Source organism: Balaenoptera borealis (genome assembly GCF_965194805.1).
Source record: "Balaenoptera borealis genome assembly, contig: HAP1_SCAFFOLD_2283, whole genome shotgun sequence".
Classification (NCBI taxonomy): Eukaryota; Metazoa; Chordata; class Mammalia; order Artiodactyla; family Balaenopteridae; genus Balaenoptera; species Balaenoptera borealis.
In genome coordinates this window covers 29,016-47,373 of record NW_028122010.1, presented here as the reverse complement: position 1 = coordinate 47,373, position 18,358 = coordinate 29,016, and the positions used below count along the sequence as shown (strand labels likewise).

At 40.0% G+C, this 18,358-nt stretch overlaps 1 protein-coding gene across 6 annotated transcripts in view; it reads right to left on the bottom strand.

The window, feature by feature from the left end:
• Positions 1-2,179: 2,179 nt before the first annotated feature.
• The window catches only part of LOC309622365 (uncharacterized protein), a 34,662-nt gene continuing 18,483 nt past the window's right edge, over positions 2,180-18,358 (bottom strand). For 3 of the 6 annotated variants that reach the window (XR_014240761.1, XR_014240764.1, XM_082409454.1), the window contains one exon: positions 9,862-16,564. Coding sequence is in view for 3 of the 6 variants with exons in the window: in XM_082409454.1 (XP_082265580.1) it covers positions 16,558-16,564 (7 nt within the window). In the remaining 3 variants the exon portion in view is untranslated. The other 3 variants (XR_014240763.1, XM_082409453.1, XM_082409452.1) reach the window with 2 other exon arrangements.

Below are 18,358 nucleotides of genomic sequence, written 5' to 3'. Positions count from 1 at the left end.
GCTGAAATTGAAAGGACTAAGCAAGTAATAACAACAATGATATTACATACTACATGTTGTTAAGAGTTCTATCTGTGGGGGGGTTGGAGGAATTGGGAGATTGGGATTGACACATATACGCTAGTGATACTATGTATAAAATAGATAACTAATGAGAACCTAGTGTACAGCACAGGGAACTCTACTTAATGCACTGTGGTGACCTAAATGGAAAGGAAATCCAAAAAAGAGGGGATATATGTATATGTATAGCTGATTCATTTTGCTATACAGTAGAAACTAACACAACATTGTAAAGCAACTATACTCCGATAAAAATTAATTAAAAAAAAAAAACAGTTCCATCCCTGAAGTCACTCAGACATAGGTTTGAATCCCAGCTCCTCCTCTTAGCCAGCTTCTTTTATCCAGCACTTTCCAATAGAATTCTGTGATGGAGTAAATGCACTCTATCTACACTGCGGTGGCAGTCACTAGCCATGAGTGGTTCCTGAGTACTTGATACGTGACTAATGTGACAAAAGAACTGGATTTTAAATTGTATTTTTGTTTTAATTAATTTACGATTTTAAAAAAATTAACTTACTTTAAAAACCACTTTATTGAGCTATGACTGACATATAAAGCAACTGTATATATTTAATGTATACCACTTGATGAGTTTAGAGATAAGTATATACTTGTGAAACCATCACCACAATTTTTCACCACAATTTTTGGCATAAACTTATCCATCACTTCCAAAAGTTTCCTTTTGTCCTCTTTCCCTACTATTACATTATTATGATGATGATAAGAACACTTAACATGAGATCTACCATCTTAGCAAATTTGTAAGTACACGCTATTATTAAGTATAGGCATTATGTTGTACAGTAGATTTCAAAGACTTAGCTTGTATAACTGAAACTTTGTACCCTTTGACTAATACCTCCCCATTTTCCTCTCCCTCCAGCCCCTGGCAATCACGGTTCTACTCTCTGCTTCTATGAGTTTGAGTATTTTAGATTCCTCATATAAGTGGTATCATGTAGTATTTGTCCTTCTGTGTCTGGTTTATTTCACTTTGCATAATGTCCTCTAGGTTCATCCATATGTTGCAAATGTCAGGATTTCCTCTTTTATAAAAGCTGAATAATATTCCATTACATGTACATACCACATCTTTTTTTTATCCATTCATCCACTGATGGACATCTAGGTTGCTTCAATGTCTTGGCTACAGTGAACAATGTTGTAATTGACATGGGGGTGCAGATATCTCTTCAAGATCCTGAGATCAATTCCTCTATATATAATCCCAGAAGAGGGATTGTTGGATCATATGGTAGTTCTGTTTTTTAAGTTTTTGGAGAACCTCCATATTGTTTTCCATAGTAGCTGTACTATTTAAATTTAAATAGTAACATGTGGCCACTAGCTACCGTACTGGGAAGCAATGTATACAATGGGGATAACAGTGGTGTCTACCTCATTTACTTATTTATTCAATAAATACTTATAGAGTATCTTCTGTGAGCACCTACAGGTATTGTGCTAGGGAAAATATCATGAAGCTTACAACCAGTAAGGCAATCAGACCCATTTAACAGGTGAACAAATAAAATAACTACAGTTTACAGTTACTAGTATAAAGGAAGTAAACAAGATAGAGCTTTACAGAATAATAGGGAGTGCATTCTTTAGATGAGGCATGAGAGGAAACCTCTTTCAAGAGACGGTGAATGATCCAAACTACCACTACCTTCCAGCTCAGCGTAGCCATGTGACACAACTCTGGTCAGCGGGACAGAAGTGTAGATGAGCCAAACGATGTTTCAGGAAAGATTTGGGTTTTTTTCATAGAAAAGGAACTGGTGAACCAATTTGAGGACACTCCCAAAGGGCAAAGATGAGACAGTTTGAGCATTAATAAGGATAATAACTGTAATGTATTGAAACTCATCAAATATGTTTAAATCCAAAAGTTCATAAAGACAACTTTTTAAAAAAGGCTGACTGGTTATCATTGGAGGACACTAGTGAATCAAGTCATTATTTTGAAAACTGGTAAACTAAGGAAAAGAATCAAGCATTTATCTTTCCTTTATTTTCTGTACCCATTGAGTAACCTAATAATAAAGGCAGGAAATTTCTCTTTATAGAAGTATTCCAGCTAATAAATGAAGAAGGAATGATATAATTAAAACATCACAATTTTATAACATAATTAATGGACCTAGACAGTAATCATCAAAAGCTGCTATTATCACAAAGAGAAACAATCAGACATTAGATGCTTTCAGATAGCAGAACATAAAAAACAAACCTGAATCTAATCAAACCTGTAGTTCCAACTATGAACTTATAAGATATAGAAGACAGAGGACACCATCCAGATGCAATTAGGAAAATCCAGATTGTAGGAAACTCTACAAGGCAAATGACCTGGTTTCTTCAAAAAATAAATTGAGAGAAAACAAAAGAAGGGGGATCCTACAGATCAAAAGGGACTTCAAGGATGTATCAATTGCAAGTAGTAGTCTTATTTGGATATTTTAAACTATAAAAAATATGACTTTTATGGGACACTTGGAAATTTGAATACTGGATATTTGATGATATTAATGAACTGTTATTTTTTTGTGTGATAATGGTATTGTGGTTTTGTTTAAAAAGGAAGAGTTTTATCTTTTAGAGATACATAGTGAAATATTTGGGGAAAATGATACAGTGTCTGGGATTTGCTTCAAAATAATAAGGGGAGGGGCTTCCCTGGTGGCGCAGTGGTTGAGAATCTGCCTGCCAATGCAGGGGACACGGGTTCGAGCCCTGGTCTGGGAAGATCCCACATGCCGCAGAGCAACTAGGCCTGTGAGCCACAACTACTGAGCCTGCGCGTCTAGAGCCTGTGCTCCGCAACAAGAGAGGCCGTGATAGTGAGAGGCCCGCGCACCGCGATGAAGAGTGGCCCCCGCTTGCCACAACTAGAGAAAGCCCTCGCACAGAAACTAAGACCCAACACAGCCAAAAATTAAAAAAAAAAAATAAATAATAAAAAATAATAAAAAAATAAGGGGAGAGGGAGAGTGTGTGCAGAGGGTATAGATGAAATATGACTGGCCACAGATTGATAATTATTGTAGTTGCATAATGGATCCATGGATGGAGGGTGTCTTCATATCATTCTCTTTGTTATGTTTGGAATTCTGCATAATAAAAAGTTAAATCAAAAGTGGGCTTTGCTCCTTTACTCTCCTATTTTGCCTTGAAGATAGAGTTAAGGCCTTAAGGTGTTCCAGCCATGTGTGACCATGAGGTAGCAAGTATGAGGTCAGACATGAGAAGGGCAATATATGAAGGATGGTAGAGCCGAAAGATAGAAAGAGGCTGAGTCCCTATAAGCTCATGGAGCTGTTGTGCCGGCCCTAGAATGCCTACTTCTGGAAATTTTGTTATAAGAGATAAACAAACCTCCACGTGTTTAACCCCATCTTGGATTTGTGGGCAAGACCGTTCTTAGATCATACTGTTAAGATCCAAAATATAAGAAGGAGCAATCTAGGTGAGGAGCAAAGCAGAGGGCATCACAGTCAGAAGACCCTGGGATAGGTAAGAATTTGGAACTCACAGAAGGCCTGTGTGACTACAGCATGATGAGGGAGAAGAAGAGTAGGGTAAGATGAGGTTGAAGGTGTAGACAAGGTCTTGAAGGCTTGAGGCACAGTAGTCTCTGGTAAGCACTTTGGATTATTCTAAGCATAATGGGAAACCCATGACAGTTTTGAAGCAGACACGTGACAATAACTGATTTATTTATGTTTAGAAAGATAACTCTGGCTGCTACATAGAGAAAGGACAAGGGCAGGGGCAAGTGGGAAAGCCTGGAGGCAGCCATCCAGATGAAAGATGATGGGAGTCTGGCAGTAGAGATGGATAGAAGTGGGCACTTTTGAGACCTATTTTGGAAGTAAAATCAACAGAAATTATTAAATAAATTTATAAAATTAGGGAAGGGGAAAAGTCAAGGGTGGCTCCTAGTTTTCTGGTTTTAGCAATAAAGTAGAATTGGAAGAGGTAAACTTCATATGCCAGTTGGATATCCTAGTAGGTATGTCAATTAGGCAGTAGGGATGTGAGTATGGAGATGATAAGAGAGGCCTGAACTATAGATATACATTTGGAAGCCATCAGCATAATATTGCATTTAAAGCTTGTGATGGATGAGATCACCTAGGGAAACAGTGTAGGTACAGAAGAAAATAGGACCCAGGATCGAATCTTGAGAAATACTAACGTTGACACACGGAGCTGAGAAAGGAAAAAAGACTGAGGATGGAGACTCTCATAAAGGAGAAGAAAACCAGGTGATAATCTGGTTTGGTTGACCATAAGGTATCCCAGAAATTAAGAGCAGGGAATATTTCATAGTCCAAGTGGGCCTCATGCTGCTGAGAAGTGAAATAAGAAGAAAACAATAAAGGAGACACTGCTGTTGATAGGAAGGTCATTGGTGACCCTGACAAGAACAATCTCAGAAGAGTGGTGGAGCTGGCATCCAAATCTGAGTGAGCTGAGGAGTAAATAGGTGATGAAGTAGAGATGGTGTGTATAGAAACTTTCTTGAGAATCTGCCATAAACGGAGCAGAGAAACAAGGCAGTAAGTGGAGGGACTTTAGGTGTCAAGGTAAAGTTTTCAAAGATAAAGAGATAGTGGAGCCTATCTGAATGCCGATAGAATGATCCATTGGTGAGAGTAAAAGGTGATGGGATTTACAACACAAATGAAGGACTTGTCTTTAATGGGAGGAGGGGCACTTCCTCCATGGTTGAAAGAGTAATGGAGAAGTAGATGCAGATGCAGGGAGAAGTCTAGATTTGGTGACTAAAAGATGACGTAGTTTCCTTCTCTTTTATCGGTGAAATATGATGTGAAGTCATCAGCTTAAAGTGAGGGAAAAAGGGTCTGGGGAAGGTGTGAAGAGAGAGGAAGGGTATAAAATAGTGCAAATTCAGCTTACTTCTGAAATTGCCAGGCAGTGTTTCTGAAATTGCCAGGCAGTGTCGAGACCTTTTGAGGATGGTGATGAGGGATTTAAAGTTATTTGTGAGATGCTCAGTAAATATTAGCTATCATTATTCTTAAAGGCCAGTTAAGTATTTAAAGTTATTTGTGAGATGCTCAGTAAATATTAGCTATCATTATTCTTAAATGCCAGTTAAGTAAGGCTCATTTAACCCTAACAACATACCTACAAAGTTAGGTGTTATTATCCTCATTTCAAAGAGAAAATTCAGTGTCCCCAAATTCATTAAGTTGTCCAGAATCATACACTGGTTTAGGCGGTGGAGTGGCATTTGAACCCAGACTGGGTACCCATAAAAGCCAGAGCCTCCCCCACCAAACCAGGTAAGCTGAGGTAGTGTTGTCATATCTAGCTGCAGAGTGTCTGGAGCACCCTCTGGAAGTTGGAGGAACACCAGCTTTCACAGATCACTCCTGGTCCTCTGAGCTAAAGCAGCTGAAGAAAATTCTGCCAGGATAAGTTTTCAGATGCCATCCCTGTGGCTGCTCTGCAGAGGTCACACCTATGACTTTGAATCAAAGTCAAGGCCAATAACGAGCTAGTTTTTTTACATAGGAGCCAATTCAGCAGCTAGGGTAGGGATGGCACTTATTTTCAGCCAGTGTTTCTCATTCAGATACCTTTTTCAAATTCCATGGTGGATAAAAAAAGGTTTTGTTTGTTTAGTGGCATTAAATAGCATGTATTATGCTCCTGATTTTGTGGATCTGGAATTAGGACAGGGCTCAGGGAAAATAGCTTGTCTATTTCATGATGACTAGATGGTTGGGATGGCTCAAATGGCTATAGATGGTTGGGATGATTCAACTGGGGCCATATATCTGAGGCCTTAATTCTGACTGCAGTTTAGTTCCTCAGTTTTTCTCCCCATCGTGTCTGCTGGAGCTGAAATGTCCAGGATGACTTCCTCACTTCCATGTCTGGCACTGAGGTTGGGGTGGATGGAGCAGCCTGGGCTGGCTGGTAATCATTCTCTTTCCACATGATAAGTCTGCTGGGCTGGCTTGGGCTTCCTCACAACATGGCAGTCTCAGGGTAGTCAGACTTATGTGGTGGCTGGCTTCAAAAATGTATATTCATGTTGTATATTCTATATTCATATTATAGAATAGTAATAATAGTATTTTTATCCTTTTAATAGCCACTTTTGAGCTATTATAAATAATGCTGCTATGAACATTTATGCACAAGTTTTTGTGCGGGTACCTACTGACGTTTTATTTTTGGCTGGGCCCGCGGCTTGCAGAATCTTAGTTCCCCAACCAGGAAGTGAACCTTGGCCCTTGGCAGTGAAAGCGCGGAGTCCTAACCACTGGACCGCCAGGGAATTCCCTCATATTGAGTTTCAAAGTATAAAAATGCACAGAGGGATGAGAGATAATTTTGAGGAGCAATGGATATATTCTATATCATGATTGTGGTAGTGGTTACATACCTGTATATATTGGTCAAAACTCATTAAATTGTACACTTAGATGTATTTGTATTCAAATTATATCTCAGTAAAGCCAATCCCCTAAATAAAGGATGGAATGGTAGGGGGACAGATTTGGAGGCGTATTAATATATATAATGTTTTAACAATATATAATGCTTTTCTGTATACCAATATCTTCCCATACATTTTCTCAATAAAGCAAGCAAAAACTATGATCATTTCAATAAGCCAGTGAGATAAGTAAGAAGATATTACTGTGTCCATTTTAGATATGAGGAATTTACAACTGCATAGTTTGGTTGTGTGGATTGTCCAATATCATAGAGCTGCCAATTGGCAGAGGCAGAATTTCTTCCACCTTTTACCTCTGCAGTTTTCAAATGCTTAATCAAATTTGCTTACAAAAATTGAGGGAGAAAGAAGCTACACCTGTACAGATTTCATATTTGGACACAGAATAAAGAAGTTCCCCCACATGCTGGGTCTTCCATGACCTAAAATAAAAAATGAAAAAAAGTGATGACTCAAATCACAACTAGAACAGGACCTCTGAAAAGCAAGAAATTTAAAAATATCCCACCTTTGATTGCAACACTCTTTTAAGTTGCTCTAACACTTGAGCTTTGATTTTATTGAGAATAGAATGTTCTATATCTCTTCCTGCTCTTACCAGATTCTGTGGGTCCTATGCTTATGTGCTCAGATCCTTTGCCTGCCGTACCTCTACCCTGCTGCTGGCTCCTAAAGGCCGGCTCTCTCAGGATCCAGGGTCAGCTGTCTTCCAGTTAGCTTAGTCAATGGGAGGCGCTGGTGAGAATGGCAGAGTTGTCTTCTCCTTCCCTTGCTGCCTTGGGAGGCATCTCCCCGAAGCTGCTGCCCCTCTTCTGAGGTCTCCAGCAAGTATGGGACATGCCTGCCTTGACTTTGTCTTCTGCTGGGTGATCGTAACTCCTGGGCTCTGATGATACCACCTTCTCCCTGCGTCTTGCCAGCCTAAGGATGGTGGTGGCTTCTTGCTGTTGCTAAAGTCTGTGCTGCCTCGCTGTCCTCTGATTAGCTTCTCTGCCTCTTCTTTCCTGTACCAACCCTCTCTTTTGAGGGATGTTTTACGATAAGACCATCTGTGATATTGACTTAGGATTGGGCCTAGGACCATACCTGAAAATAGTTTTAACCACTTCCCTTGGCATCCGTTTCTGGTCCACCCTTCAGGCATGTTTAGATATGACATTCATTATTCCCTTATGGATGGGTATATTTGTGTCATCAATGCAACCCCCAGAAAATTAAAATTTATTTATCAGATCAGCTAGTCTGCAGTCATCCAACAGCTGAAATAATGTATTTAAAAGGTCTGGAATCTCCGAATAAATCTTAAGCTGCCCATTGGTCATAATAACATTTAGCATGTTAAATTAGTACAGTGGAACTTTTATTAGTCAGCCTACTTAATACTAGGTTCTGTAATAAATAAATCCAAAATCTCAGCGACTTAATACGATAAAAGTGTATTTGTTGTTCACAAAGAGTTCAATGTTGTCAGCTGGGGGTGTCTGCTCTGTGCAGTTAATTAGGAAACTGGTGTTGCCCTAGATGTTGACATCAGCTAGCAGATGAGGGACAAAAGAGAGCAGAGAGGATTGTGGAGGTGTTTTAGGAACCAAGACTGGAAACAGCATACATCAACTTTGTCCACATCTCATTGGCCAGAACTCAGTCACGTGCCCCTCCGCACACCACCCCAATTGCAGGAGAGCCTGAGAAATATAGTTTAAATTAACGCCTAGGAAGAAAAAGAAATGACCTTGGAAAACACCTGGTCAGTCTCTGCCATTATTTTCCCTTTTGGTCAATAACTTTCCATTTCATTCTTCCTCTCACTTATAGAATAAACTCCTCCCCACCCCACTCGCTAGAACATCATCCGAAGTCACTGAATCCAGCTCAAAGCCCTGGGTGATGCTCAGTCAGCTCTATCTGGTTCACATGTGGTTCTTTTTGGTTGAGTAATTTATAAACTAAAAAGAGGAGTCATCTGCCCCCTGCTCCTTTCTCATCCCCAAATATACACTGGTAAGCAGAGACAAGGAACTTCAGTGTCCCATATGGAAAGGGAAGAAATGAAAGACAGAAAGCCGACAGTGGTCCAAAGCGGTAGGTGAGGCACTGTGACATCTCCCTGACCAGGAAGCACTGGGTAATGTCTTTGACTGGACTCTGTTTCTCCTCTATGAGAGGCATCGTTTTGTCCATACTTTTCTGTGACCCCTGGTTCCACTCTTCAGGAATTCTCTTCGTTGTTCATTATCCTCTGTGGCAATATCTGAAGTGGGTGATGGGGGGTAAATTATCTCTGGGACTATGCAGATTTTGGAGTCGGCTTCCTTCTCATGGAAACCTGGGAGTCCAAAGCTGGTTGTTGTTTCCTGCCTTGACTAGTCTTTGTCCCAGACTTCTGTTTTCTTTGGAATTACTATTTCCTCCGAAACCTAACAGGTTTCCCATTGATTTCCTTCTAGACAGTTCCTATGCCACAAACTACAGCCCAAACACTTTCCTAGACATAGTTCTCAATATCCTTTATGTCTTTGTTCCCTTATCCTCATGCCTCCCTCTCCTTACTGGCAGCCACCGTGACGCCATCAGGTTGAAAGGGAAAGCCACGAGTGACGTGGCTGTGCCAAGAGTGGTGGTGACTGAGCAGTCCTGTGTTGCTCACAGTTTTCTCACTCTTATTTTCTGCTATTTGGGGTCTAGAAGTAGTCTACTTCAAGACCCCCAATTTATGTAATTTTCCTATGTTCTTTCATTTCTTGCTGCAAACTGCCAGAACTTGCCAGTCACTTGTGGCCAAAACGCACTAACAGTCTGATTCCTTCCAACTGCTTCTCTTGGAGCCAGCAGTCTGTAAGCATATGGCCTGCCTCTCAAGCGAGAATTTTTGCCAAGTGTTTGGCCATGCACAGCACGGATTGCCACCTTTTCTGCCTCTGGGATCAGTTTTCTTTCTTCCCACAACTGGCATGCTAAGCCAGTGCCACTTATTTTAGGTTCTGGGGTGTTTTTTTTAGGAGTACCCCACTTCAAGGTCTCATTTGTGGCTTTTGTTATAGTATTATTGCTAGCTGCATAAAAAGAACTTCCAAATCTCAATCTCAGTACCTTAAGACAGCAAACGCAATCAAATTCATTTCTCACTCCACAGTCCTGTGTAGGGAGGGGTGAGGGCGAGTGTGGAGAGAGGGAACCCTGCACCGTGCAGTCAGACATGAGGCTAACAGAGGCTCTACCATCTTCAGTGCATGACTCCCAAAGGTGCTCTGAGCATGGATATCCAGCCAGCAGCTGGAAGAGGACAGAGAGCACGGACAATCACAGGCATGTTTTAGGAGTTAGGTCTGTGAGCGGTGCATCACTCTGCGCACATTTCATTTGTCAAAAGTCAATGAGGGCTTCCCTGGTGGCGCAGTGGTTGAGAGTCCGCCTGCCAATGCAGGGGACACGGGTTCGAGCCCTGGTCTGGGAAGATCCCACATGCCGCCAAGCAACTGGGCCCGTGAGCCACAATTATTGAGCCTGCGCGTCTGGAGCCTGTGCTCCGCAACGAGAGAGGCCGCGATAGTGAGGGGCCCGCGCACCGCGATGAAGAGTGGCCCCCGCTTGCCGCAACTAGAGAAAGCCCTCGCACAGAAACGAAGACCCAACGCAGCCAAAAATAAATAAATAAATAATTAATTAATTTTAAAAATAAAAAAAACCCACCAAAAAAAAACCTCAATGATATGGCACAAGAGCTGAGTATGTTACATAAGTGAGTTGAATGGGAACCAGGATGAATTCAGGAAGTGCATATTCTTTCTAAGTGAGTGGTAGCCATTCAACTCCAACTAATTAGTGTCATGTGGGAATGCAGGGTTGCCAGATCTGATCTTTCTAGAGCAGCCAGAAATCCAGATTCCTATGTGAAGTCTTGTGATGGTTAAATGTTCATGTGATATAGTCCCTGAGACGATCTCCAATGATCTTCTGGCTATAGTATTTATGTCCTTGTGTAGTCACTTACACAAGGTATATCACTGTGTCAGGGCTGGTCTGAGTGACCAATAAAATATGACGGGATTGATGATATGTGACCTACTTCCAAGGCTAGGTCATAAAACGTATGAAAGACTGTCTTGCTTTCTCTGGGATTACTCACACTGCGGGAGGTCAGCCACTGTGAAATGAGGACAGTCAAGCAGTCTGTGAAGAGGCCTACATGGGGTATAATTGAGATCTCCCATCAACAGTCAGCACCATCATGCCGATCATGTGAGTAAGCCACCCCGAAAGTGAATCATCCGTCCCTAGTCAAGCCTTCAGATGATACAGCCCCAGCCAACGTTACATCTGCAACCTCACAGGAGACCATGAGATAGAACCACCCAGCTAAGACACTGAGATAATAGATTCTTATTGTTGTTTTAAAGCCACTATTTTTTTTTTTATATTTTGTTGCTCAGCAATAGGTAACTGATAATGGTCATAACTCACTTCTAAAATTTTTTAAAGTTAAACATTGTGTATAAAAAAATTTCCTTCTGCTGAATTCAGGCTACCAGTTTATAATATCTATAGAGAAGAAAGCAAGAAACAGTGGCCTTCCATTTTCTGATTCTTGCTTGCTTTGAACTGAACTTTTCAAGCATCATAAATCCAAGAGGAAAAATGATTTAATAAACTGCATTACTTTTGCCAGATTCAGTAAGACTTGTGTCAAACACGACTCCACTACTTACTAGTTATGAGACCTTGGAAAATTTACTTAACCTCTTTTGGCTACAATTTCCTTTTTTGGAAAAGAGGAATAACAACAGAAGTACTTCTCAGGAAAAATTGTGAAATACTCTGAAATGAGAATAAGAAAAGATTAGTGGGTGTCCTATCTAGTTTATTCATCCAGATTATCTCTGCATCTCACTGTCTTTGAGTTATTTCACAACTCTGTAATTTGTAGAAAACAGAGTAATGCAAATGTTCTTATTCATAGAAATGCAAATTGTGTCTACTGGTATGCAACTGATTACTGTCCCATGGATAAAGGTCAGTTTTACACCAATAAAGTAAGTTCATTTAAGCATTCCTGATGGTTTAATGTATTTGCTCTTCGGAGGATTCTCATTTGGACTGGCTGTAACATCTTAGTTATTATATCATTAATTGATATGTTAAATAAAACCAGAGACATATGTTTATTTTATATTTGTATGTGAGTCATGATTCAACTTAAAAAAAATTTACCCTTTGACAGATATCACAGTGTTGTTATGATGAATAAATAAATCAATGCATGTGAATCCCTTAGCACTGTGCCTGACACAGAGTGTTCAATAATAATTAGCTCATTTTATAATGCTAAGGAAGAGGGTAGTGAAGAAGCAATGATGTGAGGTCACCAATTTAGATGAAACAAAGGTCCACTGGTCTACCTATTCACCTGTTCCTGTTTTCCAAAAAGGATACTCAGAGAAAACAACTTGGCAAATCAACAAAATAGCAGTCAAAATGCTAACCAACACAGTAATTACATAACAAGGTCTCCGAAAAATCATCTAACCTATCCTATCCTGATGAGAAAGATAATACTTAGACAGTTGCTGGTAAGGCTTGCTAAAGTAACACACATGGAATGGGGTTACTGTGAATGAGCTGGAAGGGGTGTTAATCTGAAAACAGATTTAGAAAGCATATGTCTGAGTGTTGTTTCAATTCTGTGCCTCCTGGTAAGTAACTGAAATGCCTTAAGTGGGCCAGGTATAAGGAACAGCTCTATCTATCAATTTTCGTTTTAGATAAAGATCAAATATTTAATAGAGAGAACATTTTTTTATTATAATGCCAACTAAAATTTGTCACTTGCCATCTGCCTCTGCAAGGATTAGGCCACCAGCCACTGCAGTCGTTGACCTGCTTACCCTGAAAGGAGTTCAGTGTGGAGATCAGGAATGAGGTACTCTGTGCTTTGGGAAAAACTGGCAGAACAGGTCTTCCCATAGTTAGATATTTTCAGGAGATTTTATGAGCCCGATTTCTTGCATCTCCTCATATCTAGAAAAGCACTAAAATCATTACCAGAGACATCTGCTCCTCGTGACGAGCAGCAACCTTCCTGTGACCAGCAGTAACCTTCTGCCAAAATGTGTGCTTGATTGCATGTATCCCTCTTCACCAAAATCACAGATATATACTGACCTCTTCCCTTACCTCTTTGGAGCAGTTCCTCAGAGCTATCTGAGAGGCTGTCTCCCAGGCTACAGTCTTCATTTTGCCCCAAATAAAACTTAACTCACAATTCTCATGTTGTGCATTTTTTTTCAGTCGACATTAAGAAGAGAACAAGCCTGATGATAATTGGAAACAGATACTCTGGCTTAGCATCAGAGAAGCAGTATGGAACGGAATGGTGTACTGGAGTAGGAGCAGCTCCAGTCAAATGGTGCCACCCAGGAATTCAGGCCATGGTTTTGTAAAAGCAGCAAGAAATCTCAATTATTATGGGATATTTCTTAGCTCAAGCAATTAATTAAGCATCCAAGCCGACTAATCAAAACACATCTACCATTTCTTTGTGACCTCTGACTTAGGCCATGATGTTTTGGATGTACTCTGTGGGCAACTACTTGTTGGTAACACTCATCAGGAGTTGCTTATCACAGTTTGATGCCTTATTTATTGGCATGAGTAGAAGATGAAGTGTCAGAGAACTGCTGGTCATGTTTGCTTATCAGACTGGGGTTGCTGGTAGTCAACGAAGAGAACGAGTAAGTAATATTTGTGGCTCTGCCGTCAGACATTGGATGCTTTGTTTTGCCCATCACACTTTGCTTTGTCCATCATACTGTGTGAATGTGGGGAGAAAGAGTTCTGAATATGTTCAGGAAGCTTTGTACTGTAGTAGAAAATAGACGCCTTTGGAGTCATATAGACATAGATTTGAATCTCAGCTGCACTGCTTAAGAGCTAACTGACCATGGATAATTTGCTTAACATCTCTGAGCTTCAGTTTCCTCAGTTATAAAAAGAGAAGACCAGGTGCAGAAGGAACTAGGCTCCTTTAATCTTCCTGCCCTGCCATCTTTAGTATGTGGCTTTCTACCCCTAGGTTGCAAGCGGCTGTTGCATCTACAAGCATTGCTTCTGAATTCCAGGCAGGAAGAAGGCGGGAGAATGAAGGTTAAAAGGCACATGTCAGCTGTGTCTCTTTTATCAAAATTCAGCAGCTTTCCTTGAAGTCACCTCTAGCAGACTTCTGTTTACTGGCCATATTAGCCACCTCTGACTGCAAGGGAACTTGGGAAATAAATTTTTTTAACCCATAACATTTCCACTAACTCATACAGCAGAGTTCTACTATGAATGGGAGATTGGCTCCTGGCTTAAAAAACCCCAGCAGTATCTGCTAAAGTGCTCAATAATCCTGGATATTATGTTTATAATACTTTTAATCTCAGCTAGTCTCTCTCCTTTGTCATTACATCCAAAGTGCTGGGCATATGGCATGCACGCGCACGCGTGCGTGTGTATATACAGTGTGGTTTCTTGCTCATTTAACTGGTACATCAGAAGTATTTTCTTCCCAGTGAGATTTAATAAAAGGCTAAAAACTAAGAAAAAAAAGAAAGAAAGAAAGAAAAAAGAAAGGGCACTTTCTACATAAGGAACTATGCCAAGAAAGTACCTTTGGGTTTTCTTTTTATTGAAGATTCTTACAATAACCAAAATCATTATGATAATAGCTAAAAATTTACTGAGCAGTTATGGTGTGCCAGAGACTGTGCAAAGTTCTTTCTGTTCATTATAACCATCATAAAAACTCTATAAGGTAGACTGCTTAAAACCATACAGCTAATACACAGGGGAGCCAATATTTGAATGTGAATCTGTCTGATTCGAAACTGCTCTTTATTACCTGTCAGATTGCGAGATACTCCTCACCTACTTCTGGAGACTCTTTCCAATTTTATTCTAAAGCCCAAATCTTGGCCTCACATTTGGCCAATACCACAGTAATAATTGCTGTAGGTTAAGACTCATCAAATTAGTGGGACAAAGTTTGATGAGAAACAGGATATATGCATATTTTAAAAGTATCTCCACATGAGATACTTATTAATTATAAAGAGAATAACAGGGGCTTCCCTGGTGGTGCAGTCATTGAGAATCTGCCTGCCAATGCAGGGGACACGGGTTCGAGCCCTGGTCTGGGAAGATCCCACATTCCCCGGAGCAACTAAGCCCATGTGCCACAACTACTGAGCCTGCGCTCTAGAGCCCGTGAGCCACAACTACTGAACCCATGTGCCACAACTACTGACGCCCGCATGCCTAGAGCCCTTGCTCCACAAGAGAAGCCACCACAATGAGAAGCCCGCGCACTGCAATGAAGATTAGCCCCCGCTCGCCACAACTAGGGAAAACCCGTGCACAGCAATGAAGACCTGACACAGCCAAAAATAAAATTAAAAAAAAAAAAGAGAGAGAATAACAGTAACTTTACAGTGGCGAAATCAGGCTCACAACACCGTAACCAAGTAAGCAAAGTTAACGTCACTAGTAATGAGATACACCAACATCACATGACTACTGAAATGACGCCCTGAGAAGGACACAGCATCACTTCTGTAGTATTCTTTCCAAAAATGCATAAGCTAAATTTAATCATGAGGACCTCAGACACACCCAGCTTGAAGAACATTCTACAAAGTAACCGGCCAATATTCCCCAAAAGTATCAATGTTATGAAAGACAAAGAAAAGCTGAGGAACTGTCTTAGCCTGAAGAAGACAGAAAATATGACAACTAGATGCAATATGTGATCCTGGATTGGATCAAGGACCATAAAAAATCATTAGTGTGACAACTAGGGAAATTTGAATAAGATCTATATATCAGTTAATAGTATGGTATCCAAGTAAATTTTCTGTTTTTCATAATTGTACTATCATTACATAATTGTGTACATTTGGAAACTAGGTGAAGGATATATGATAACTGATTTTTGTTTCTTGGTGACTTTTTCTTGCATCTTTTTAAAAGTCTGAAATTATTTTAAAATGAAAAATTTAAAAAAACAACCTTTATCTATCCCAGTTCACCTGTTAAAGGTGTTTACTTATCAAAATTATGTCTGAACTACAAGTCAATGGACTGCAAGTGCATCTCCACCAGCTTTCTCATCTGCTCGGCATTCTGTGTTCTGTCTCTAAGAGGATGCCCTGCTCTTTGTCCAGATGGTACCATGCTCAATGGTTGCCAGATCTAAGAGAGAACTATTTACACCCTAGATAGCATACATTTGTATATTCATTATGACAACTTTCTGGCAAATGAGAGAAAAATATTTTGTGCTAACACAATCAATATATTGTGACAGTTTACCATCATATGGAAGTAATGTGTCTTGGGAAGGGCACTTTTTTTCTAATTCACAGTATGAGTCAGCAGTAGCCCTGCACTCCATTCCCTTCAAAGTCACCAGCAGGGTACAACCTCTCTTCTAGATTAGATCTAGTCATAGGCCATCTCCTGGCAGGAGGGATATCCCCTTTCCTCATCTCTCCTTCAGCTACAAAATGGAACTTTCTCTTAGATTTTAAAATGTCCTGGGGTGCAACATCCCCAGGTTGGTGGTGGGAACACTACACTGACCAGCCAACGTGTAAAGAGGAAATGCAGCAGGAGCAGTTAGACCTCAGAGTTGTAGATGGATAGGTGATTCTCAAACTTTTCCCCAAAGGTTCCTGAATAGCAGAGAAGAGTTATATCAGGTAGGATGCTTTGGGCTGCAAGTAACGGAAAACCCAGTTCAGACTAGCTTACACTGTGAAGAAATTTATTAACAGGCAGTCCAGAGCTCAAAAGGGCTCCAGGCCCAGTGTCATAAGGGCTGCACTCCATTTCTTTGATATTCTCTTGGTTCAGTATTCCTTTGTGTATCAGTTTTGTCTCCAGACCAGGGTCCTCACTGTTAATAAATGGCTTACAGGAACAAACAGGGACACACATTTCTTTGTTCATGTTCTGTAGGAGAAAAAGACCTTTTACCCATTGTACCACAGAAACTTTTCCCTTCAGTCTGACTGGGCCAATTTAGGTCACATATCCACTCCTCTGCCAACAACACTCCCCAAGAAAGAGCTGTGCCATGAATGATTGAAGTCTGAGTTCCTAAACCATTCAATGGCAAGGTTGTGGGATTCCCATGAGTGGTTTAGAGTAAGCAAGATATACTCCCAAAGCTGGGGATGAGGTAAAATTTCTTTGAGTAATGGGCCTTCTGAAGAAAGAGTGGATACTTGAACAAAAATCAGGGCTTTGTCAGGGAAAGGAATGGGGACATTTGACATGGGGAAGTGAATTCCTGCCCCTTGTGAATCAAGAATGTTGGTCCCACATGACCTTCTACAAATAGGATGTTTCTTTGTGTGCCTTCTTCCTTTTTAAATGGGTTATACCACTATGGAAAATAACATGGAGGTTCCTCAAAATATTAAAAATAGAGCCATCATATGATCCAGCGATCCCACGGGGATATATATTTGGGTATATATCCAAAGAAGTTGAATGCAGGATCTCAAAGAGATATTTTCACACCCGTGTTCATGACAGCACTATTCACAATAACCAAGAGGTAGAAGCAACACAAATGTACATCAATGGATGAATAGATAAACAAAATTTGGTTTATAGGAATATTATTATCCACCCATAAAAAGGAAGGAAATCCTATTACAAGCTACAACATGGATGAACCTTGAGGACATTATGCTAAGTGAAATAAGCCAGGTGCAAAAAGACAAATACTGTATGAATCACAAAAGACCATCACACTGGAAATACTGTATGCATCACAAAAGACCATCACATTGCAGGATGCAATGACATTTCACAAATGTTAATATTTTCTCTTCTACCACATTTCATTTAATTTTAAAAATCCTTTTCCTGCTTTATCTTAAGAATCATATACATTTCTTGTTCTATTCCATAATGTCTGGGCTGGGTTTATCTAGAATGAATCTCCTCTTCCAATTTTGTCGGAAATTGGTTACTTTAAGAAGGTATTTATCCTGTGGCATCCAGAAACCCCTGGCATTTAGCCACATTTGAGAAGCAAGGTATGGAATCAGAGGAATGGATTTTCTGGAAGACAATCCCTCTAGTTAAGTGAATTGTAATGCAGCCATATGATAGACTATTAGCCATTAAAAAGGCTTATGAAGAGTCTACTTTTTAAATGGGGGAAATACTTATTTTACAATAATAAGTAAAAAAAAAGAGAATGCAATGCTGACCATGACTATAAAAGAAAGAAGTTACAGTAACAATAGTGGGAATCTGAAACATATGTATAGGAAAACATCCCAAAAAGAAACCGATGAAAATGTTAACGGTGGTAGCCTTTGGCTGGTGCATCTTCAGGAGAGTTTCTCTTTGAACTTTCAATTTTCTTGTTTTTTTTTGTTTGTTTGTTTTGTCTGTTTGTTTTTTCCATAATTTACAACACATCTAGAATGTTTAGTAAAGGAAAAGTGAACTGGGGTAAACACAAAAATTGTGGGTCCAAGGGTGTCACTTATGAAAACATAAACATTATAACCACTATTTTCGCTGTCAGAGGAATTATACCACGTCCCACATCCCTGCTTTTTTATTTTTAATGTGTTTTTGACAGTTGAGGTCAATATAAAAATACCACTGTATATATAAAAATAAAGATAGATCCAAAATTAAGTTGTTCAGTTTTCTCTGTGATTTAACTCCTTGGCCATTTAACATATTGCAAGTAAATTAATTTAGAACAAAATTAAATCC